General features: G+C 49.4%; 7 protein-coding genes across 7 annotated transcripts; 2 read left to right on the top strand and 5 right to left on the bottom strand.

Moving 5' to 3' along the window:
* Positions 1–80: 80 nt before the first annotated feature.
* On the bottom strand, positions 81–3,367 carry CDC48 (AAA ATPase cdc48). The gene is made up of 6 exons (XM_024469263.1): positions 3,104–3,367; positions 3,018–3,045; positions 2,901–2,956; positions 2,594–2,843; positions 1,051–2,542; positions 81–999 (listed from the first exon to the last, which is right to left on the bottom strand). Exons 1-6 carry the CDS (start codon positions 3,148–3,150, stop codon positions 407–409), a joined length of 2,466 nt encoding a protein of 821 aa, XP_024323110.1. The 5' UTR covers positions 3,151–3,367; the 3' UTR covers positions 81–406.
* VC83_05644 (uncharacterized protein) lies at positions 3,368–7,496 on the bottom strand. The gene is made up of 2 exons (XM_024469262.1): positions 5,186–7,496; positions 3,368–5,130 (listed from the first exon to the last, which is right to left on the bottom strand). Exons 1-2 carry the CDS (start codon positions 5,245–5,247, stop codon positions 4,497–4,499), a joined length of 696 nt encoding a protein of 231 aa, XP_024323109.1. The 5' UTR covers positions 5,248–7,496; the 3' UTR covers positions 3,368–4,496.
* A 2,494-nt stretch (positions 7,497–9,990) lies between these two features.
* On the bottom strand, positions 9,991–10,843 carry VC83_05643 (uncharacterized protein). Its single transcript, XM_024469261.1, has 2 exons — positions 10,472–10,843; positions 9,991–10,410 (listed from the first exon to the last, which is right to left on the bottom strand). Exons 1-2 carry the CDS (start codon positions 10,745–10,747, stop codon positions 10,105–10,107), a joined length of 582 nt encoding a protein of 193 aa, XP_024323116.1. The 5' UTR covers positions 10,748–10,843; the 3' UTR covers positions 9,991–10,104.
* VC83_05642 (uncharacterized protein) lies at positions 10,844–12,318 on the top strand. The gene is made up of 6 exons (XM_024469260.1): positions 10,844–10,997; positions 11,058–11,296; positions 11,358–11,416; positions 11,492–11,748; positions 11,803–11,896; positions 11,985–12,318. Exons 1-6 carry the CDS (start codon positions 10,976–10,978, stop codon positions 12,190–12,192), a joined length of 879 nt encoding a protein of 292 aa, XP_024323115.1. The 5' UTR covers positions 10,844–10,975; the 3' UTR covers positions 12,193–12,318.
* Positions 12,319–14,967: 2,649 nt separating this feature from the next.
* Positions 14,968–15,841, bottom strand: CYN1 (Cyanate hydratase). The gene is made up of 3 exons (XM_024469259.1): positions 15,670–15,841; positions 15,157–15,596; positions 14,968–15,086 (listed from the first exon to the last, which is right to left on the bottom strand). The coding sequence occupies exons 1-3, from the start codon at positions 15,700–15,702 to the stop codon at positions 15,065–15,067; spliced, it is 495 nt and encodes a 164-aa protein (XP_024323114.1). The 5' UTR covers positions 15,703–15,841; the 3' UTR covers positions 14,968–15,064.
* Positions 15,842–16,840: 999 nt separating this feature from the next.
* On the bottom strand, positions 16,841–18,823 carry SRP1 (Importin alpha subunit (Karyopherin alpha subunit) (Serine-rich RNA polymerase I suppressor protein); the record flags this gene model as incomplete). The annotated part of the gene is made up of 3 exons (XM_024469258.1): positions 16,841–17,752; positions 17,805–18,314; positions 18,587–18,823. 3 exons carry the CDS (start codon positions 18,821–18,823, stop codon positions 16,841–16,843), a joined length of 1,659 nt encoding a protein of 552 aa, XP_024323113.1.
* A 544-nt stretch (positions 18,824–19,367) lies between these two features.
* VC83_05639 (uncharacterized protein) lies at positions 19,368–21,805 on the top strand (the record flags this gene model as incomplete). The annotated part of the gene is made up of 4 exons (XM_024469257.1): positions 19,368–19,542; positions 19,602–19,747; positions 19,792–20,770; positions 20,820–21,805. The coding sequence occupies 4 exons, from the start codon at positions 19,368–19,370 to the stop codon at positions 21,803–21,805; spliced, it is 2,286 nt and encodes a 761-aa protein (XP_024323003.1).
* Between the last annotated feature and the right edge of the window lie 977 nt (positions 21,806–22,782).

Genomic DNA, 22,782 nt, shown 5'->3' with positions numbered 1-22,782 from the left:
AAATCGGATTTATTCAGTTGTTGTATTTACTTAGGAAATGGTATAGTCACATATGTCACGATTTGGAACTTTCAGTATTTAGATAGAGCATGTTATTAAACAATCTATGGCGATACTACCAAGTAGCAAGAGAAAGCAACGACTCCCATCCGTCTTGTCTAATCCTCCCTTCACTCCCAACGCTGTCCTGTAACTCATCGAATATTCATATCCCAAACCATATCGCTCCTAGATGTGTAGGTCGGACGACCCGAAAACTCGAGATCGACGTTGCTAACCTCTAGAGATACCTGCTACAAAGGAGCGTAACTCCTGGTGAAGCAAGACCCGATCATGCCCTGTGACACCCACTAGACTGAGATGCAATAAAGAGAAAAAAATAGAAACGTATAGAGTACATGGTTAACTAATCGTAAAGGCTGTCATCGTTGCCGGCCTCGCCGAAGCCACCGCTTCCGGCACCCTGAGCTTCTGGGTCACCTCCCTCAGGGAACTTGAAGAAGGCACCACCGCCGGAGCTCTTCATCGACTGGGCGAAGGCCTCGTAACGGCGGATCTCGACGTCGGTAACGGAGCGGCGGGCAGATGCCATGGCCTCCTCGAAATGTGCCTTGGTCAGCTCTGGGACTGGGTCCTCGGCATCCTCATCCTCCATCTCAACATCCTCGCCAGCCGCCTCGCGAGCCTTGCGGCGCTCGATATCGAGAGAGATGGCCTCCTTGATGGCGAGCTTGACGGCACGCTGAGTGATGAAACCCAAATCAGCACCGGAGAAGCCCTCGGTCTTGGACGCAATGTAGGCGATGTCCACATCTGGAGCGACCGGGGTCTTGCGGAGCTGGGCCTTGAGGATACCAGCACGGGATGTCTCGTCTGGAAGCGGGACGTAAACGAGGGTATCGAGACGTCCGGGACGGCACAGAGCGTTATCGAGTTGCTCAGGTCTGTTAGTAGCGCCGATAACGAAGACGTTCTTCTTGGAGGTCATTCCGTCCATTTCTGAGATTTGTTAGTTTGTGATAATCTCAGGAAAGAGGGGAATTAACTCACCAGTAAGAAGCTGGTTGACAACACGGTCAGAGGCACCGCCGGCATCGCCGACAGATCCACCACGCGACTTGGCGATGGAATCCAACTCATCGAGGAAGACAACACAAGGAGCAGCAGCTCTGGCCTTGTCGAAAATATCACGGATGTTGCTCTCAGACTCACCAAACCACATGCTCAGAAGCTCGGGCCCCTTGACGGAGATGAAGTTGGCAGAGCACTCGTTGGCAACAGCCTTGGCGAGCAGTGTCTTACCAGTACCTGGTGGACCGTAGAAAAGAACACCACGAGATGGCGAAAGACCAAACTTGAGGAACTTCTCGGGATGGTCGACTGGGTACTGCACGCTCTCGATGAGCTCGCGCTTGACGTTCTCCAGTCCTCCAATGTCGTCCCAGCGAACATTTGGTACCTCGACAACGGCAACCTCGCGAAGAGCGGATGGGTTGGAGACACCAAGGGCGAAGCGGAAGTTGTCCATCGTGACTCCGAGGGAGTCGAGAACCTCGGCATCGATCGTCTCCTCATCAAGATCGATGAGATCCATCTTCTCACGAATCTGCTGCATGGCAGCCTCAGAGCAGAGAGACGCAATATCGGAACCGACATATCCGTGAGTCTCGGATGCGATCTGCTCCAGATCAACATCATCACCCAACTTCATGTTCTTGGTGTGAATTTGAAGAATCTCGAGACGGCCAGTTGGGTCGGGGATACCAATATCAACCTCGCGATCGAAGCGACCGAAACGACGGAGAGCAGGATCGATGGAGTTAGGCCTGTTGGTTGCAGCCATGACAACGACATTGGATCTAGCCTTCATGCCATCCATCAGGGTAAGAAGCTGGGAAACGACACGGCGCTCAACCTCTCCATTGGTCTTGTCACGCTTTGGCGCAATAGAGTCGATTTCGTCGATGAAGATGATTGCGGGGGAGTTCTTCTCGGCCTCCTCGAATGCCTTGCGTAAATTCGACTCAGACTCTCCGGCCATCTTGGACATAATCTCAGGACCGTTGATCAGGAAGAAAAATGCACCAGTCTCGTTGGCAACCGCTCTCGCCATGAGGGTCTTACCCGTACCGGGAGGACCGAACATGAGAACACCACGAGGTGGCTTGATACCGATCGACTTGAACAGCTGTGGATGTCTGAGAGGGAGCTCAACCATCTCACGGATCTGTGCCATTTGCTTTCTGCATCCACCAATATCATCGTAGCCGACCTCGTTGAGGTTACCCTCCTCATCCTCACGTTGAATTGGCTCGCCCTCGCAGTGAATGACTGTATCTTGTGCAACAACTCCGTACTCCGGTGGGTCCACCTCGACTACCTTAAATTCGACTTGTCTCATGCCACCTCGGACCATGAAGAGATCGCCTTGGCGTACCGGCCTGTATGATTCGCGGAAGTATGGTGCAAGGAAAACATCGAAGAGGGAGCCGGTAAGGCCTTCAACGGTATCGGCAATTGGAAGAACCGCAATGCGCTTTGCCTAATAAACTGTTAGCATAATCATACGATCCTGTGGACTTTCCTAACGTACGTATTTGATATCCGGACACGCGTGCACGGTAATCATATCTCCGTGCTTTACGCGGAGGTTATGCCTGACAACACGGTTGATACGTGCACTTCCATCATCCAGCTCGTCATCGGCCAGAACGATAAGAACGGTATCCTTGCGCTTCTTTCCCTTGACCAAGACGGTGTCACCACGGAATAATCCTAATACCTCCATGGTGTTGTTGGAGAGGGCGATAATAGAGTTGTCATCGTTGATGGCATCAGTAACCCTGTTTGCAACAGATATCAGTATCTGCACATCATTGAATTCACAGAGATAGGCTTACATTAACGAGTTTGGCTTCTTCTTCTTCTTGAGAATAGCAGTTGCAGTATCGTCGGCCTGGGAACTGTCAGTATCCGCCATGGGCCGGCCAGATCGTACGGTGGCGTTATATGCTTACATCTTTGTGTTCTGCGCCGGAAGCGTCACTGTGGAGCCAGTCAGTAAACCTATTGCCATGAAGCTCGACCTCACAAGTGAACTCACTTCAAGTTAACCTTCTTCTTGCTGACATAGTCTGGTTCGGCAGACATGGTGATGATGAGAGCTCAGATCTGGCGATAGACAAGTCGTACGAGTAGGATGTCCTCGCGGAGCTGTGAACGTTTCGTTCGAGTGGAGCAAGTAAGATATTGGGTCTGTGACTGCACGGAACAGTTGTGATGATATGTCACAGACAATAGAAAGTGTGATGGTTGAAGTGAGGAAGATGGGGTTTGGAGTTGTGAAGTGTCCAAGTTATGATGATGTTGATCAAGGTACGGAGAAGCAGCCCAAGCTTTGGTGATAGGTACCGTAGCCTACTAGCCTCGCTTAAATGAACTGACTCTTGTTGCTAGTCGCCGCTATCCTCTACATTCGACAGAGTTCCAGGGCGATTATGAGAGCTGGCCAGTGCAGATTGTTAGTGGTGAAATGTGGCCCAAGGTTGGCGAAACCAGGCAACGAGATGGTGCGTGGCTACTTTTTGGAAAATGGTACAGAGCCTGATGATTATTCACTTTATTTTATTTCTTTTTGAATCACACGCTTTGTACTCCGTACTTTCTAGCTTTTTTCGCTTTGAAAGAGGCTCTGTGTCACTTGATATGCAGATAGACTTTTTAATCGCTGATATTCTACCACAATACTTTTTAAGACGTTTCTAGCAGCCCAACCCATCCATAGTCGCCTTTCAGATTCACCATCTCATAACCACGTGACACTAACCACGTGACATGATTTATAAAACACTTTTTGAGAACAACCAAGTGGTTATCTGAAAACAACAATACCCCTTGACACCAGAAAATGCTCAGATCAAGCCTAAGGCCAACGGAGGAATAAATATAGAAACGAATGTTATGGTATGACAGGTAATAGAGGCCGCCTAGAGCTTCCTCTTCGCCAGAAAAGATAACGACTGAAAGAAAGAAGCTTCCTGTCCAGACTCATGTGTCTTGAGCAACAGATAACGACTAAAAGAAAGAGGCTTCCAACAATTCTGACTCATGTGCCCTGAGTAGCAAGGGATGCAAATCGCTTTATCTTCACAAGAAAAAATAACGAGTGTGAGAGACGAGCTTCTAACAATCCTGACTCGTGTGCCTAGATAATGGAGGACACCAAAGGCATCATCTTTACCGGAAAGGAGAACGAGTGAGAGAGACGATCTTCTGGCAACCCTGCGCCGTGCCCCATCTCTATTGATGGCGGCGTGCATCCTTTGACAAGAAAAAGAAAACGAATGTAAGAGACAAGCTTCAGCAACCATGCCTCATGCGCTTCATCCATGTAGATGCCGGCGTGGATCTTTTGACTAGCATGTCAAGAGAAACGGTTGTGATACTCCCGACTTTACTGTTGGGCAATATTTGACCACAGCGACCAAGCCGAAATGCTACCAGGTACTCGATCTCCTCAACGCCGCTTCGCACGTATCCATCTCCGCATCCGCCTGGCTCCTGGACGCCTCTGGCCACGAATTTAACCTCAGTCTCCAGTCGATGATGCGTAACCTTGGGGATGCAGGCACACGCGAGTAACGCTCTGCAGCCAATGCCATGGCCGATACTGGATATGGGTTGCGAGCTCTGTTGTAGAGGAGCCCCCCCGAAAGTATCAAAGGCAGGAACTCACGGCTCTGGCCGAATGAACGGGGTGACCCTGGAGTCGGTATGGTCGAACAAGGCGCGCCAGAAGACGGTATGGTCGAACAATGCATGCCAGAAGACGGTAAGGTCGAACAAGGCATGCCGAAAGACGGTATGGTCGAACAAGGTAAGCCAGGACTCGGCACAGTTGAACGAAGCGAGCTAGGGATTGGTGTAGTCCAGCTTCTAACTGGGGAGCAAGGGATGAAGACGAAAGCTGTTGGGTGCCCCGGAGGACTGGCAGCAGACGCCATATGGTTGCCATCGCCGTTGAGCCGTGGATCATATGGGTTATATGTACATCTCCGTTTCGGGCTTCGCTCTGGGCTAGAGTTTCGGTCTTCGGAGCTGCACCCAGAACCCTGCATCGAGTGAGTCTCACTGGGTTGGTTAGCAAGTGGTGAGTATGATCTGATTGCCGTGGTATCAAGCTTACCTCAGACCCGGCGTGAGAAGTCTTGGTCGTCCCATTGACTCGTCGCTGTCGTATCCCGACATATTTGAAGTCGAAGCCGCTGGCGGATAGAATGGATGAACAGGCTCAGATCCTGTGCCGGTATTTGGACTGGGGTGCCTTATGCTGCAAGGCTAGACTTGGAGCTTCAACGATGTGGTGATTTGCTGTCCTCGAACAGGCTCGGGTTGATTTGGCGAGAGGTTAGTAGCTAGTAATGGTTGGATAGCAACTGAGGGGGGCAAATTAAAAGAAATGAGGGGATGCAGAAGGTATTTATTTAATCAAAGCTCTGAATCACCCCATAGCTGCCTGGACCAGCATATCTGATCTGGTCTCTGAAAGGCAGCGCAAGGCTGCGCCGCGTCCGGCGGCTGGTATTAGAAATCCTTCGATATCAAACCTTGAAACGACGCCCACGTAATTAAAGCGACTGAATGGCTTGACCGGACGGCCAAACCAGGTCTGCATCCCACTTGTTGGGCGTTCCGATGGTGGTGTTGAGTGACATGATGACGCTGAGGTGGGGGAACCTGAGGTGTGGGGAGGCTGTGAGGGCAGCAAGGCTAGGCTCGACGACACTTTCCCTATCCCCAATAACAATATCCATGAAAAAGGAGATCGGAAATGACGATTCTAGGCCTCCGACAGTGCACTAGCAGCGAGCTGAAGCTGATCCTTCTGAATGTTGAAGTTTAAACCTTCATCCTTCCTTCGGCGTCAAACGCAATTGGCTGTGGTTGTACGTTGTTGGGGAAGCTGGTACGCCCAGTGCCCAGCCTCAGCACCACAGCAAGTCCGCGTCGTGATCCTGCATATCACAACCATCGTACTGTTGATCCAGTATGCACAGGACAATGGCGTCTCGAAAGTGGCCAAGTTCCAAGAAATACCCTTATCCCCTCGGTCCTACAGGAAACTCCGTAGGCCCGGCTAATTGCTGAATCCGCTGCTTTTGAATGTCGAGTTGACATCTCATTTACCCGGTGTGTTTTGATGCTCACAAGAATCCGAAATCTCGTGTTAGAGAAACGCACAAGACCTGCTCTCCAATCGCTTCAACAGCCTTGCCTTCGGTCAAGCTTGATGACCGTTCCTTGTTCCTGCATTTCCAATTTTCTACCAGTCTCGTGCTCCCGGTATGTGTCAGCGAATTGCTTCCCGCATGAGAATCTCAACGGCAAAGAGACCGTATGGCAGGCAACAGCCGGCTCAGACAGTACGGCATGGGAATCAAGCATTGGCCGTGGAATTAAATCCCTCTGATTATGCTGGGAAACCCATAAAAAAGCACAGCCTTATGGCTGGAGAGGTGCAGAAGGCCCGATAAAGAGTGCTTACGGCATGGTCAGCGTGATAGGCCTGGTTGTGCATTGCATGTCTCTCGGTGGCGGGACGGGACGTTAGTCTTTTGGCGGCCTCGAGCCAACAAAGAGATGACACCGACGATGCCATGTAAGCAATGTCTAAGGAGCAGCTCCAGACCCGCCCATCCGTCAGCCGCGCAGCTCGCGCAACTCGCGCGTAACTGATATCTCGGTGGCAAACTTTGGGGAGACACAAGGATGCCAAGCGCTAAGGCCTTGTCAAAGGATGCTTCAACACGGCCACGGAGTAAGAGGATGGTGGCAAACCCGATCGGTGCTGATGAAAATGGAATGCGAATACGCTCTCCGCCATGTTAATGTATTCCCTCATGCATTGTGGCGTTTTGGACGCCCCACTTGTGCTGTTATCGGCTTCAAGGTATGGACTACTCTGTACAGGCCAAAGCGTGTAGTGGTAGCCTTAGGACAGAAGGCAGGCCCTTATTTAGCCTGAATCGTCATGAGATGGCTAATAGGTGGCGAAAAATGGCACAGCAGACTCGCTAAGATCAAAATCACTAGACAGCAGATGGCACCAGACGTCGCTTCACTAGTCCATTCCATTAACAGCCGGAGGTGAATTCCGTTAACTGCCTTTCTAAGTTCATAAAATGGTATTCTAACGCTAATATATCATTATTAAGCTACTCTGCTGCTGCTCTATAGCACCGCTGCTAGGTGCGTTTGATAAGTATCCCAAGTATATGCCCCCCTGCTACTTGCCTAATATCGCTGCTACTAGGTGCATTTTATAAGATTTACTAATCAGAAGCCCGCCCTACGTGCTATCCTTAAAGAAGCAGGATCAAAGACTCAATACCTGTACATAGTGCATCCTACAAACCTCCAGCTATCTTTTGAGATCTATATAGAGCCAAAATTAAGTCACAGTTTAAGCTAGGAGATGTAAGGATGCCTCCGCCCTTAGTGACGGAAGGGATCTGAGTCGGACTGGTTACGGTCACATGGTAAGACTTAAGGCAGGTCCTCCGCCCTCAGTTACAGATGTTATGATATCAAGTGCGCCTTGCAGCTCGAGTGGGGGTTCAGGGGTGTGGGGAGCTTTCTGGGGTTGGAGCGAAGTTTTCAGTTGTGGAGTGAATTCTCAGGACTGGTCTCTAAAGAGAATTCACTCCACAACAACATAGCTGTATATAGATCGAGCCACTGCTCAAGTGCTCCTCTTCTCTTTCCTTTCTTCTCTAGATTGAGTTTAATTCATAATACCCAACTGGCGCCCTATGCCTTAGTGAACCGTGACATAAAACTCAATCTCTCTTATACCTCTTTTCCTGCTCTTTGAGCTGAACCCGAGGCAACCCCTCAAAGTTGGCTCTCAACAGTCAGCTCGATACACACACACCACCTTCGCAAGTCAGACCTTTTACAACGCTCCCTCGACAAGGATATAACTGGCCTTTGTGTCATACTGACATTCGTTGCACTCAGTTTGCTATCAAACTCAAGAGCAAACTTAGAAATCTCCTCCTCAAACCTACAAGTCACCATACATATCTTGGCTTATCACACCAACAACAGAAGCAATACTACTCAACGATTGCTGCAAACTCTTCTACTACATCTGTTTATGCTACATACATCACGGCATATCATTTGAACACTCATTGAACAAGTTATTAAGAAAATCTCCTCCTTAAGGGGGTGGGCCAATACTACCACATGGCATATATCTACCAACTAGAGGCCTAGGAACATGAACGATAGCTCTAGAAGCTTCTACAACCCTCTATGATTCATTACACGTCATCGCTCCTTAGTTACCCACAAGATTGGTTAAGTTATGACATAATTTATCTATAGGTACTCTGACCTTGGACCTCCTTTTCACTTCCTATAGGCTAGGAACCCAAGAGATGGTTCTATGGGATTCTCTTACGTTCACTACATGATTAGCAAGCTAGTTGTGGGTCGCACTTGATTTCTAATACATTTACCAAGCCTGGTTAGTCATGGAAAGTCATGGAAAATGAGAGAACTACACTCCTTTGGCATAAATAGGATTGCCCTTTCCTTAAGAAAGGGCAAGCAGGCAATACAGTAAATCGACTAGCACATACTTCTACGTCTTTTCCAAGCTTCCAAGCATTGATCTTGTTATTCTCTGTTTTTGAAAAGTCAGTGAGGTGCTAACCTCTGACTTACCCCTGAGTTCTCAGACTCAACATTTGTTGCAACTTGTCTAAACCACTTCACCACATCATACACCTGATTGCTGCGTTGTGGAATAGTCTAAGCTACAACCCTTTGGCTCTGTTTCCTAAGACAGTGTGTTGTCTTAGTAAATTCATCCCTTCCTTGGGTGGCTAGATTCTCATATCTGGTGCACCCACCATTACAACGAATTCCAGAAACTATCTGCCGCCAACCAGAAAATGGCATGGACTTTGCACAAGAACATTCTTCGGGACTATTTGGCCCTAGCAGAGGACTCGAATTTGATACTGGCTGAAAAGGATGATGCCATTCTCCAGTTACAGGAACTGATCCAGAGCAACGAGCAACAAATCACAGAGCAACAAACAATTCAGAAATATCTTGAAAAGCAAACCCAACAAGCTCTGAAGAATGAACCAGGACACCACTCTCACAGTTGTCATACTGACATTCGTTGCACTCAGTTTGCTATCAAACTCAAGAGCAAACTTGGAAATCTTCTCCTCAAACCTACAAGTCACTATACATATTTTGGCTTATCACACCAACAACAAGAGCAATACTACTCAACGATTGCTACAACCATCTATGATTCATTACACGTCATCGCTCCTTAGTTACTGGGCCGATATTACCACATAGCATATCTCTACAACCCTCTATGATTCATTACATGACATCACTCATACTACCACATGACATATCTCTACCAACTAGAGGCCTAGGAGCATGAACGATAGCTCTAAAAGCTCCTACGAACCTCTATGATTCATTACATGTCATCGCTCTTTAGTTACCCACAAGATTGGTTATGTTATGACATAATTTGTCTATGACATAATTTGTCTATAGGGGTACTCTGACCTTGGACCTCCTTTTACTTCCTATAGGCTACGAACCTAAGAGATGGTTCTATGGGATTCTCTTACATCGACTACAGTTACCAAGCCTGGTAAGTCATGGAAAGTCTTGGAAAATGAGAGAACTACATTCCTTTAGCATAAATAGGATTGCCCTTTCCTTAAGAAAGGGCAAGCAGACAATACAGTAAATCGACTATCACATACTTCCACGTCTTTTCCAAGCTTCCAAGCATTCATCTTGTTACTCCTTGTTTCTGAAAAGTCAGTGAGGTGTTAACCTCTGACTTACCCCTGAGTTCCCAGACTCAACATTTGTTGCAACTTGTCTGAACCACTTCACTACATCACACACCTGATTGCTGCGTTGTGGAATAGTCTAAGCTACGACCCTTTGGCTCTGTTTCCTAAGACAGTGTGTTGTCTTAGTTAAAATCATCCCTTCCTTGGGTGGCTAGATTCTCACATCTGGTGCACCCACCATTACAAGATGCACGTGTCAGTCTATAGAAAGGGATATAGCTGTAGTTATCAGCTTGTGGTATTCACATAGCCGATATTGCCCCAACAAGCTGCAGATGAGAGAGAGCAGGAAGATGGGGCGCCGTCCATAACGATGGGATATCGGCTTCCAGATGAGCGGTGCTACCCCCAGAATGGCGATCTGGAGAGACGTGAGGTACGTAATATCCTGGAGCGGTCTGCCCAAATACTCTGCCATGACTTGATAGGCAGGAATGATGGAGGCCGCAGTGAATGTCGACATGGAAGCGTGGAACGCAACGAGAATGAGATTGATAACTTTCTGCAAAGTGACACTTGAGTTATTCAAGCTAGACGAATCCGTAGAAGCAAGGGCAGCATACATTCGACGAGGTCCAGTTATAGGGGTCTGCATCTCCCATTCGTAGAATCGGATCAAGCCCCAGGGTGCCGTGGCGCTGCATCAGGTATTCCCGATGCTCTGAAGAAAGTGCATCTGTAGTTCCTGGGTGCACATAGGTGATATTCTCTACTGTTAGCTCCATGTCCTCGCTGTGCTCTGCGCTGGGTTTCCCTGGCCCGTTGTTGTCAATGCTGGGCAGCCCATCAAACGCCTGGCGCAGACCCTTTGGACCGAGGGGTCCCTCACCCTTAGTCATCCGATTTAAGGGGGGTGAAATCACGTGATAGGCTCCGAATCGGGGGGTTCTATTGAGGACTGCTTGTGGACTGATAGCTGTTGATTATAGAAGAAGCGCCGATTTTTGATTATTTGAGGCTCAAATGCATATTTAGTCTGGGCATTATTACCCTAACGGTTTAGCAACGTCAGGATTTTGTGCTTGTGCATCCAGCCTACAAACACAAAGCTTCACATACAGACCAAGATGGCAGCCGCTTCATTTAATCGCAAGGACTCTAAACAAACCTAGCAGCGTTACCCCTGCCTATTTCTAACACAAAACACAGGTCTAGTACGCTTCATCCCCAAATCAGACAGCTCAGCGATCCTCCTCGGTCAGCCCGCCGACAGCGCCGTGGACGTCGGAGCAGCTCTGCGCGCTGAAAAAGAGGTCCTCGTCGATATCTTCAGCGGCAAGTCGGCGCTTAGCCCCGGGTCGAAGACGGGGAAGACGGAGTCGATAGCGCGGCTTTTGTCGCCGCTTGCGCAGGAGGAGGTTGGGACGATAAGGTGTATTGGGCTTAATGTGTGTGATCTGGCGAAGTCGTCTGTTGGGGGGTTACGAGGAGTGCTAACAGGAACTATAGTATGCTCAGCATGCGAAGGAGGTCAAGATGGCGCTGCCGACTCTGCCTACCCTATTCCTGTATGCAGCCCATTTCCGTCCCCAGCCGTGTGCATATCAAGAGCGCATGATCTAACTGCCCATCCACGTCAACAGCAAGCCGGAAACTGCCCTAGCAGACCCCTGGCCAACGCCCTTCACGATTCCTAAATCCACGATTGGAGATGACACCACTGACTTCGAGTCCGAGCTCGCGATTGTTATTAATCGCGCAGCAAAGGATGTATCGGAGGCTGACGCGCTTGAGTATGTCTTGGGCTACACGGCAGCGAACGACATCTCGGCGCGCAATGCTCAGTTCGCGCAGACGCAGTGGTGTTTTTCGAAGGGCTTTGATGGCGCGTGTCCGATTGGTATGCTGTCATGTTCCCGAGCCAGCTATGGACTGTGAGTGACAATGAACACAGGCCCGGTGTTGATCTCCAGCAAGGAGTACGACGTGAGTAAACTCCGAGTTCGTGGTCTGAAGAACGGACGAGTCTTGCAAGACTGTGGGACCGAGTAAGTGACCCCCATTCTTATTCCCAATCTTCTCAATGTCGATCGCCGATAACATTTATGAACATGATCGATACTGACATCGTCAAAGAGACCTTATCTTCTCCGTCGCTAAGATCGTGAGCTTCCTCTCGCAGGGGACGACGCTGAAGCCTGGAACGGTCATCTTGACTGGCACCCCAGCTGGTGTGGGCCACGGCTTCTCGCCGAAGGAGTATCTCCGTGATGGCGACGAGTTCTCTGTTGAGATCCTGCCGGGTATTGGGACGTTGACTACGGCGTTTGTCAATGGGAAATAGAGTGACAGAGTACAGCAACCGATAAGTATTACAGCATGGCCAGATCACTCGACAGATTTCAGGTGGTGATAGTATGATAATCTGTACATAGAATATATTATCATGCCAATTCACGGCTATACTGCGTCTTGCATTGAGCCATTTCCCTGCTCCTTTACGGTCTGGCTGATGCCTCGAAGTCAAGTAGGTGCTGTAAAGGGGGACCTTCCGCTGCCTTCTACGTCTCGAATCTAGACCAAACTTTGAAGGGGCCATTTGACTCACTCTACCTCAGTTCCATTGTTGGAATGGCGGTCTGCCTTGCTGTGCATCACCTGGATCATTAGAACGCACTCTACCTTGGCCGTGTTGTTCGAGCCCCCCTGAACCAACAAACAGAAGGCAACTATCGGGAGGCGTGTGTGAGCATTGCTGGAGTCATGTTTGGTAAGGGGTACTCGTTTCCTTTCGTTCAAAACATGTCAGTTTCCAACAACAATTCCGACGTTCAGATCACACCCTTATCCCTAAATTGATACTCTGCCGTGCCCAACAAAGGCATGATCACTCCACACCGCGATGATACCTTTGTCGGGCACGAAACAGCACAGCTGTCTCAGTTAGCGCGAGTGTACGGGACTCGTACCCCTCCCATCACAAACGCATCTTCCGAGCCACGTTGGTCTCTGCCGCGATTCTGGGTCTGTATCGAAGCCCGTGTCTCGAGTTCCCCGCCAGACAATAGTAAGCAGGCGAGAGGAGGTGGCATTGCTCATTCCACATCCCGTCCGAGGGGAGACCTCGTCAGCAACGCATGCGATGTATGCGTGCCGTGGGCGGGGCAATATACTTGATAGGGGTTTTATTTCTTGAGGCGTCGGCTGTAGCATTTCGAGGAATGCGCGCCTCTGATCAGTTGTCTGTTTTGATTGATCGGTCAGCTAACCGGGAGCGTTGGCCACCGCTCATTATCTGTCGGGGAGAAATATGTGACTAGCTGAGAGCATCCGCAGATCGCGGTCTGGCACGATGTCTCACGTGGGTAGGCTTCGGTGAGGCCAACAACAGGGAGAGCAAAGGACCGTGTGAGGCTTCACTCCCCCTCACATACCGTTGTCATGGTTCATTGAATGGCAAGAGAGTCTTCAGTCTTGGCATTATGAAGCATAGGAGATTTGGACGCTAAACAGACTGCTATGAATCTTCACGGTGGGGTTCGGCACATGAGTGATATCCCACCGTGCCAGCACGGTAGACAAGGGGGCATAGACAAGGAAAGCTGTTCAACGCAATCAGCGTTACATCCTCCGACTTTGCATCGCCGTCACCGGTGTATGCACTCGATGGGGATGACTTGTCTCGAGCTCTGGCCGACCTGGCCACTGACTGTAAAGCCGTTATGCGTCCCGACAACCTGGTATCGCGAGATCAGTTAACCGTGTTCTGTTAGTGGCGATCATATCGATGTGTTTCTAGCGGGCGATATGGCGAGGAAGAACAATACTAAGGGCGGGGCCAGTAGGGGGATAGGTTCAACAGGGGGAACAATACTAAGGGGCTAAGCGACTCTCAACCACAACCACAACTCACCACAACAACCACCAATCCAACAACAAAAAAACCACTCCTGACGTCCAAACAAATGTACCAATGCACCAATGATGCAGCCTAGCCCTTATTCGATAACCGAAGAGCCTCGATTGTTTCTTCTGTTCCTTCTATTCCTTCTTTATCGAAAAACAGTCACATATTGCCTGTGACCACGGACTTGTCGTTTATTACAACGACTGTTCAGTTCCAGCCTGCTCATCCCCTTGACGATGCTTTCACGGTAAGTGCTCCTGACCTCTCTCCCCCCACCCTCACTCGCTCTCTCCATTCATCGCAGAACCGTCTGTCACCTCTCCTTCTTTCAAGTCTTAAGAATGGGTCCCTACGCCGTGCCGTCCCTTTCCAATACTGTTCAAGCTTGGTCAACCGGAAGAATGCAGTTTACATACCCCTCGCCGCTACCTGGCTATCTCGAAGTTGAGTATAAGTATCCACCTGGGATCCGCCCATACCTCGTCTTTTTCTCTTCGTCACAAACACAACAGCTTTCCACAGACAATCAAATCAAACCAACCACTTGCCACTCCCCAAATATATCAATAACACCCTCCACCAACCAACCAATCAAAATGGGTCCCTCCGCCATCTCCGGCCAGCGTCAACGCAAGGTCAACGAGATCTACGGCGTTGTTCAGAAGGTCAACGAGATCTACGGTGCGGGATGCCTGGTTATGTAATAACCTACCCTCGCCAACCTCGCCATCATCTCGTCACTCCCAGTACCATTTGAACAAGCTACTGCACAAATACTGGAGCGAAACCGCAGCTTGTCTCTACCTTCGCGAGCATGGCGCCTCTCTCAACTTCGCAGGATGCCATGCCCTCGAATTCATTGTCTCTCTCTGTCCCCCGACGGGCTTTGGGCAAGGATCTTGTACCAATCGTGTGCGATTACAGACCTACTTTCACTACACTCTTTTGAGCCCATCACCAACGGCTTCGAAAGGCACATCAACGACACGCTCCGCAGCTCCCACGCCCGTCGCAGGGTTTGGAGGGTCGTTTGCTTCTCAAACAATCTGTTGGTTATGGGACAGGGATTTCTTTTGGGTATTACTGGAATTAGTTCACAGAAAAATGGGGGCCTAATTCTAGGAGTCAGGAACTCGCCCTTGAGTGGATTAGTTGGGGATTGGGTGGTTCTATGCCTTTTATATTATAGCAATCAATATGCTGGTCTGTCGTTTGGAAGTGTTTATTATTACTGCAACTGTGCTCGTGAGAAAAACATGATACATATGAACGCGTAGTCTTCTGATCACCAACATCACCCTCCACCAAATTAAAACCTGGAGAAGGGAAGCCTATAACAAAATAGTTAGCAAACCCATTCCCTCGTTCCCCAAAACACATGGACATCAGGGCAAAACTCACCACTTCCCCTTCAACGTAATAATCGCCCACGCATTCCCACTCTCATCAACCTCCTTATCCACCTTCGTCTCAAACGCAATCGCGCTCATAATCCCATCCCCAAACTTCTCATTCAGCACCGCCTTATACGCATACCCATAATTCTGCACAATCTCATACAACCTATAAATCAGCGGCTCCACCGGCGGCATCGGCCCCGCGCGTCCCCTATCGGGAAAGCCCAGCAACTGAGTCTCCAGCGCCGGCAACGGAATGCCAAGGAGATTGGACAGCTTCTCGACGTCCTCTTGGGAGGCGGCGGCTTGCCCGTAGAAGAGGGCTGCGACGGCGACTTCGCTGCGGCCGAGTTGCTTCGCGATGGCTTCGAAGGAGAGGGACTGCCCGGCTTTGGCGTCGAAGAGCATTTTGGAGGAGGGGGGGAGGCGAGATTCGAAGGATTTCTGGGAGAGAGAGGGTGTTAGGGATTTGGGAGTGTGTGGTGTGGAGGGCTGAGGGTTTGAGTTGGGGTCTTACGTCGAGGACGGAGATACGGCGTTCTTGGGCCATTGTTGCGGTTTGTATGTTCTCGAGTGAACCGAAAATAATCTTTGTATTTGAGTTTTGGATAGTATACGTCTGTTAAACTGACTGAACGAGGAAAGAATCAAGAAGTTGTGGTTCTTGTAGAAGAGTGTTCGTGATACAGTTGACCCAGGGCGTCATCAATCAATAATCACCTTACCCCGCCATCGAGCTGTGGGCGGAACCCCTCCTGCACTGACTGGTACCCACGTCATAATGTGAGCAGATCCCCGCAGCTGGACCCCCAATCATCTTTCAGAAAAATACAAGGCAGTTTTAGTCATAATCACACGACCTGACGGATTTTATTTATCGACTTATTTCATGAGGTAACGGTACAGTTTTGTGTGCAGGAGCGTATTGCGTATTGTGCGGATTCATTGATTGGGGTGTGTGGGAATGTTGTGTGGGAATCAGTTTGTAGAATAGATGTACGTTCATAACAGCGATGCATACATGTCATGCAAATATGAAGGGCACCTTTTTGTATACTCAATCCATTGACACGCATCCCATCTCATCATCAAGATCGGTTGCACGTCTAGGCATATCGTAGGCATGACAACAGTCCATCATCTCCCCCAGGCTATCAAAAAACCCGTGGGCAGGCGGGAGCTTTAAAGCTACCCAGCCTCTCTCCATCCACTATCCCCATCTATCATCGCCTCTGTACGCACCATCTCTCCCATCCCGCGAGCCGGAGCTTTAAAGCTACCAAGCCCATGCCTGATCTGATATCTCCATCTCAAAATACTTTCTCCCCACGCGCAAATGCGGGAACAGCAGCTTTTAAGCCAACTATGCCCCGACTTACATACGAAACTTCGTAAAAACGGAACGCCTGATGATGTTGATGTGCCGGTGGTTTGGTGGGGTTTGCTGACAAAGGAAATTACATGACGGTGAATCTTTTTCGCTTATCGTGGGTCACATCGCAAAAACTGTGCGAGGGGGGGGAGGGGAAGTCCTCTCGTCGAGGGCTTGGTGCTGTGTCGTGTGGGGAGTCGAATTTGTTATGTGCTGTGACTAAAAGGGTTAAGAGATGCCGGTAAAATTAAGAGGAGTATGTTGGTGGTAAAGTAACCCAAGGCGCGAAGATATATTCGTGGATATGTAGTTGCATTTACATATCCATGGAGTCTCCACCGTTGGCGAAGTTGAAGCCACCAGATTGGCCCTGGGTACCGAAGCCGAAGGTGCCGTTGGCACCCTGTGCCTGTTCGGCAGCCTCGTTATCGACGGCGTTGTCATCCTCATCGGAGAAGTACTTCTCGATCATGTTGTATGCCTTCATATAGATCTCCTCGTTGGCGTTGGTCTGGCAGTCGTGGATCTTCTCCATGCCGTTGCACTCCTCAATGAAGAGAGCATATCTGTTGATGCTCTCTGGGCCCTCACCAGAGGACTCCTTGTCCATCTCTCCAACCTTGAGGATGTTCTCTAGGCCATCAAGGGCAACCTGGATGATCTTGTTGTCAGGGCAGGCCAGAAGGTCACACAGTGGCTTAATGCAGCCCTGGGCGACAAGGTAACGGATCTGCTCAGGCTTCTGGAGACCACCGGAGGTGGCGTTGGAGATGGCCCAGCATGCCTCCTTGCGAGTCTTAAGATCTCCATTCGACAGGAGGTGGATGAGAGGTGGGATAATGTTGGCATCGATAACAGCCTGGATCTGGGTGGAGTTGCCAGCAGTAACGTTGGAGATGGTCCAGCAAGCCTCCTTGCGAATGCCATCCTTGCTGGAGCTCAACAGCGACAGTAAGGCTGGAAGAGCACCGCAGTTGACAATGACCTGGGTCTGGACGTCATCGCCAGTAACAATGTTACCCACGGAACGCAGAGCAGGTGTCTGGACGGAAGTGGATGCGTGCATCAGGAGCTCTACAAGGCGGCGTGGGATACCGGCCTCGATAACTGCTTGAATCTTGTCGTTGGCCCCATCAGACAGGTATGAGACTGCCCAGCAAGCATCGATTAAGACCTCGTCATCGAGGGAGTAAACAAGCTTCGCCAAGACGGGCAGGGCGGGCAAAATCTACGGCGATTAGTATTTGACGAATGTGGGAAGATTTCGGGAAGTGACTTACAGTGTTCCAATCTGGCTGAGGAGTCTTGCCACGGCAGAAGTTGCTCAAAGTCCAGGTTGCGTTGCGAAGCATGCTAAGCTTGCGGCTGTCGCCAAGAAGAGACAAAAGAGGCTTGAGAGCGTCACAGCTCAAAACGTAATCACGGCACGAAGGGCTGTCACCAGCAATATTTCCCAACGCCCAAACGGCCTGCTCACGCACATCTGGCTCATGGCTGGCAAGTAACTCAACGAATATTGGGACGGCACCAGCCTCAATGACGACTTGTGTCTGTTGTGCTGATCCAGAAGCAATGTTGGTCAAAGCCCAGGCAGCTTCGAACTGGACCAAGGTGTGAGGCGAACGAAGGAACTCGACAAAACGGCTAACAACACCAGTCTTGATAACTTCCTCGATAGGTGGGTTCCTCTCCTTTGAAAGGAGCTTTCTAAACTTAGTCGTGGCCTGAATTTGCTTATCGATTTGGTCTGACAGGACACCCTGTACCATTTGTGGGAGGTCCTCATTTAGCTATAATGACGAAGTATATTAGCATATGTTTCCATAGTTCATCGTTGTTATAACATATATCGTCAAAGCTCTCGTACACCAACCACACATGTCATGACCAAGCGTCGTGCACAGACAAGCGAAGTAAATCCCCACAGCGGGGCAAAATGCGAAAAGTAAACAAAACAGCAGAATAATTGCATTTTGCTTGCAATACTCGGCGGTCTTGTCGTCACAAATGACGGGATAACCATAGGGATATGAAGTAGGGTGAGCTATGTGCCTTCACGTACCTGAGACTCCGTGGGAGCAGTATCATCGTCACTATCAGGAGCAGCCCCTAACGATGCGCCCGGCCTGGATCCATCGGCGCTGGCAAGGCCTCTGCGCTTTGCAAGGTTCTCCTCACGCTTAGCTTTGCGAATCTCAACTTGCTGTTCTTCACGACGACGACGGAGCTCCTCAGGCTTGAAGGTACCCTTCGCCTTGAACTGCGTACGACGATGCTCTGGAATGTAACGTTCAGACATAGCTGTAGTGTACTGTGTGAGCCTTGTTCTAGACGTTGTCTGTAATGGCTCCACTCGAACGTTCGAAGGTCGTGGAGGTTCTGAAGTGTAGCGGGGTTGAAGGTGAAGTTGGAAGGTTGTGGTGTGGAGGAAGATGATTCGGTATTTCAGAATCAGAGACAAGAAGTTGCAGTTGAACGGACAAACAGGCGCCAATACGGATGCGGTAACTGTCGTGCGGTTGAGCTTCCTAGCACGTGAGTTGGCATCTTTCAATGCAAATCGGATTATGTAAGCTGAGTTCAATTAGGCCCGAGGCTTGGCAGTCCCGTCTCTCACCATTACAGTCGCGTCTCGCTGTAATTTATATAAATTGCGACGTCAAGCTGCCCTTTATTTATGGAATTTAGCCGCCAGATTTGACTCCTTTCACAGAGAGCAACCAGCTCACAACCTCGAAATGCACAATATAATATACTAAGTCTAGTAATTCATTACTGCCGCGATCTGTCTGCGATACCTACCTCTTTCCCACGACTTCTGCTGCCACATTGGAGCCGCAGAGATGACGGACAGCATGACAACCGAGCCATCTCCAACGATGGCTCTTCCAAAGGATTTCAAATCGATCCGGGAAATCTCTGATATGGACGCCATTCTAGTAGCAAAACAAAAGCCATTTGTCAACGTTGTTGGCTTGATCAGAGACTACCAGCCTCCAAGGCAGACTGGGGGCGCAGGTAGGCAACCCCCCCTCTTTGGTGTACTGTAGATGGGCCTGAGACTTATAGTTGCGTAGATTGGAAAATGACCCTTACAATTGTCGATCAGTCTATCGAGGAATCATATGACGTGGACATTATGAAGCTTAACGTTTTCTTACCTCGGCCAGACATGCCGGTCATTGCTGGTGTGGCACAGCCTATCCTTATTAGGAACTGTAGAGTAGGTGCACCCTTTTATTGATATACCTGTAGCTCATTCAGTAGGTCCAAATACATTCAGGCGCTATCTCTCTGATTACGAACTATCGTACCGAAATCCACGTATTTCCAGTGCAAATTCCCACAGACCCGGCTCTTCCTCAGCCGACATCAAAACGTGGCAAGGTCAACATAGAAGAAGTCAGATACGTTGCTTGGCTACAAACTAATATTCAAAGAGGTGCATTCCCAGATTCCAGAGAATTCCAGGAAAGAGTAGTCCAGGCAACAAATCTCAAAGTAAAATCTTGCGAGCTGAAGGATGCTCGGCCAGGGATGTTTGGTGACATCGTTGGGGAGGTTATCCACATGTTTGATGTGTCCGATCGAACCACTGTGTATGTTACCGACTACACAAGCAATAAGAACTTCTACAACCACGTCATGCCAGGTGTACACCCGATTTTGGAAGGGCGGGATGGAGATGATTTCGGGTATTCCAACCCGAAGATGATCAATAAGTCAAAGACGAATGAATGGAAGGGCCCATACGGTAAAATGTCTATCCAACTTACAGCGTTTGATGAGCACAGCGAGCGATTCAGAGACCATGTAAAAGTTGGAAACTGGGTGAAGCTGTTAAACGTTCATTTTGAGTTCCCAAAAACTGGCGGTCACCTGGAGGCGAAGCTTCGTACTGATCGACGTGCCCACGCAGGCAAGCTCCAAGTGGAAGTTCTTGCCCCACCTGAGAACAAGGAAGATATGGATTATATGTGGAAAAACGCACTACGCCGCAAAAGACACTACCAAGAGACAGTCAAGAAGCAGAAGCGCGAGTTCGAACAAGAAATTGAAGAAGTTACCGGAAAGCGCAAGCGTGATGACGATGATGAGCCTGTGAAGATGAACGGAAAGCTTCGGCGGAAGGAGAAGAGAAAGGCAATGCAAGAAAAACTTCAACAGAAGTCTAAGATTGAGTCTGGCCAAGGAAAGCCCGTCGCCGACACGCCAGCAGAGGATAAAACTGCACTGAATACTGCTGGTATGTTGTTAATAGCGGAAAACAAATCGATTTTGCTGACCTTTACAAGTGAGATGCCACAAGCAGACATCACCGGCCATTCCTCTGGCGCTAATACTCAATAACCGCCGCAGTGTGCCCGGTAGCATAGACGGTGGGAATCAAACATATGCACCTTTCGTCAACGCCAACTATCGCGCCAACCTCCGCGTCACCGACTTCTTCCCTCACAAACTCGAAGATTTCTCAGTTGGTAGAAAGCCAAACGAATTTGACTGTCTCTCTGACTTCGACCCTACGTCGGATGAAGAGGATGATATTAATACTGTCGGTAAAGACATTGATGACTTTGTACTCCGTGATAATGACCATCTACAGTGGAGTTGGCGATTCGCATTACAGGTCGAAGATGCAAGTCCATCCGAAAGCGGAACAAAAGAGCGTGTTTGGGTTTTAATCGATAATGAGTCAGGGCAGTTTCTATTGACTGAAAATGCTGCGAATCTCCGCACCACGCCCGATGTCCTTGCTGCTGTGCGCGAGAGGCTCTTTGTGCTATGGGGCGACTTGGAGGAAAGCAAGGCTGCTTACCTGAACAGCGCCGAAGGAAAGATCCTTCTCCCGCGGTCACTAGAGTCGCCCAACTTGTCACGAGACGTTTCGCCACCTCCTAAGATCCCCCAGAAGCGTATATCTCGACCTGGGGAACAGCCGCCAGATAGTGACGAAGAAACGCCTGCAGTCGAACCACCCCCCCAAAAAGCACCTGTGGAGCGAGATCCAAACTCATTGGAAAGTATTAAAAAGGCTACTCCCAAACAAGCAGCTGCACGTCTGTCTGCGAAGCTGAGGGAAATTGGAGACCAGGCCCAAAATAAGCCTTTCTGCGGATGCATTCGAGAGTATGGCATCAAAGTTAAGGTTGATGAACCAGCTTTGGGTGAAGAAAACGAGGACGACGAAGATGACAATGATCAAAGCCAGCGAACAGAAAAGCCGGCGGTAGCGACAAAGTGGGAAAGAAAGTTTGGGCTTCATGGGACGATAATTATATAAATTTTGTCTGCAAATTCAACCCCGTGTCATTAGATAATAGGGTCAGGGTCAGAACGGCAATTTGATACTTCATTAGCGCCATGTGATGCAGGTTACAATTCATGGACGACCTCCTAGTAGTAATCCTTACGTCCACAGCACTACCACACCATAATATTTATATGCCAACTTAGAGTGCTCAACCCTCAACCGTAGTTTATGAAATGTATGTTGCCGTTCCAAGGGTACCGTTACATACCTCTATCACCGCATGCTAGAATGTCTACCAATTCATTCACCAAGGGGCGTGACTCTGTCCATTTGTATGCACTGCTACAATATCGAGTTGGAACTTGTCTTGTTTCTGGGTTGCTCAACATACTGCTGTGGTTCTCTGTTTCAGTCTGATCTTGACCCTATGTGGTTCGGAGCGAAGTTGAGCTGGAGATCAGCGCTTAAGTTGATTTTCTTGTCCCGAGACCAGTCTGCCTTGTAGCAGATTAGAAAAATTACCCTAGATGAACCAAATCCCAATGCCATCATATCTCATAATTCCATCCAACCCGCTAATTCTCTTCCTGCATAAAATCCACAATCGTCTTAATCGCCGCGGGACCCAGCCCAGGCCAAGGATAACACACATAAACCCTATCCAAACTAGCACCGAATTTCTCACGAAACCCAGTTTTATTCGTCAGTTTCAAACGCCTATTGATGATCTCATAGCTTTTTTTTAGGGGCTTGAGCTTGCCCTTTCCCATATTGCGGCCGCCAACAACAGCATCTGTTGCACCAGTACGCTGTGCACATCAGGCTCCTTGGCCGCCACGGCAAAAATGTCCAGGAACCATAGTGCCGGAGGGTGCGCGTGGGAACTCGAGCAAGAATTTCACTTGGTAGCCGTTCTCTGGAGCTAGCTGGTGCAGAACAAGGAGTGCATACGGCCATCCCGGGAGCCATGAGTGGCGTAAAAGTACCGGCGGTACTCCTCGTCGATC

The sequence above is a fragment of the Pseudogymnoascus destructans genome (genome assembly GCF_001641265.1).
Source record: "Pseudogymnoascus destructans isolate 20631-21 unplaced genomic scaffold scaffold_14, whole genome shotgun sequence".
Taxonomy (NCBI): domain Eukaryota; kingdom Fungi; phylum Ascomycota; class Leotiomycetes; order Thelebolales; family Thelebolaceae; genus Pseudogymnoascus; species Pseudogymnoascus destructans.
Note: the sequence above shows the minus strand (reverse complement) of the source record. Positions and strands in the feature narration are given on the sequence as shown.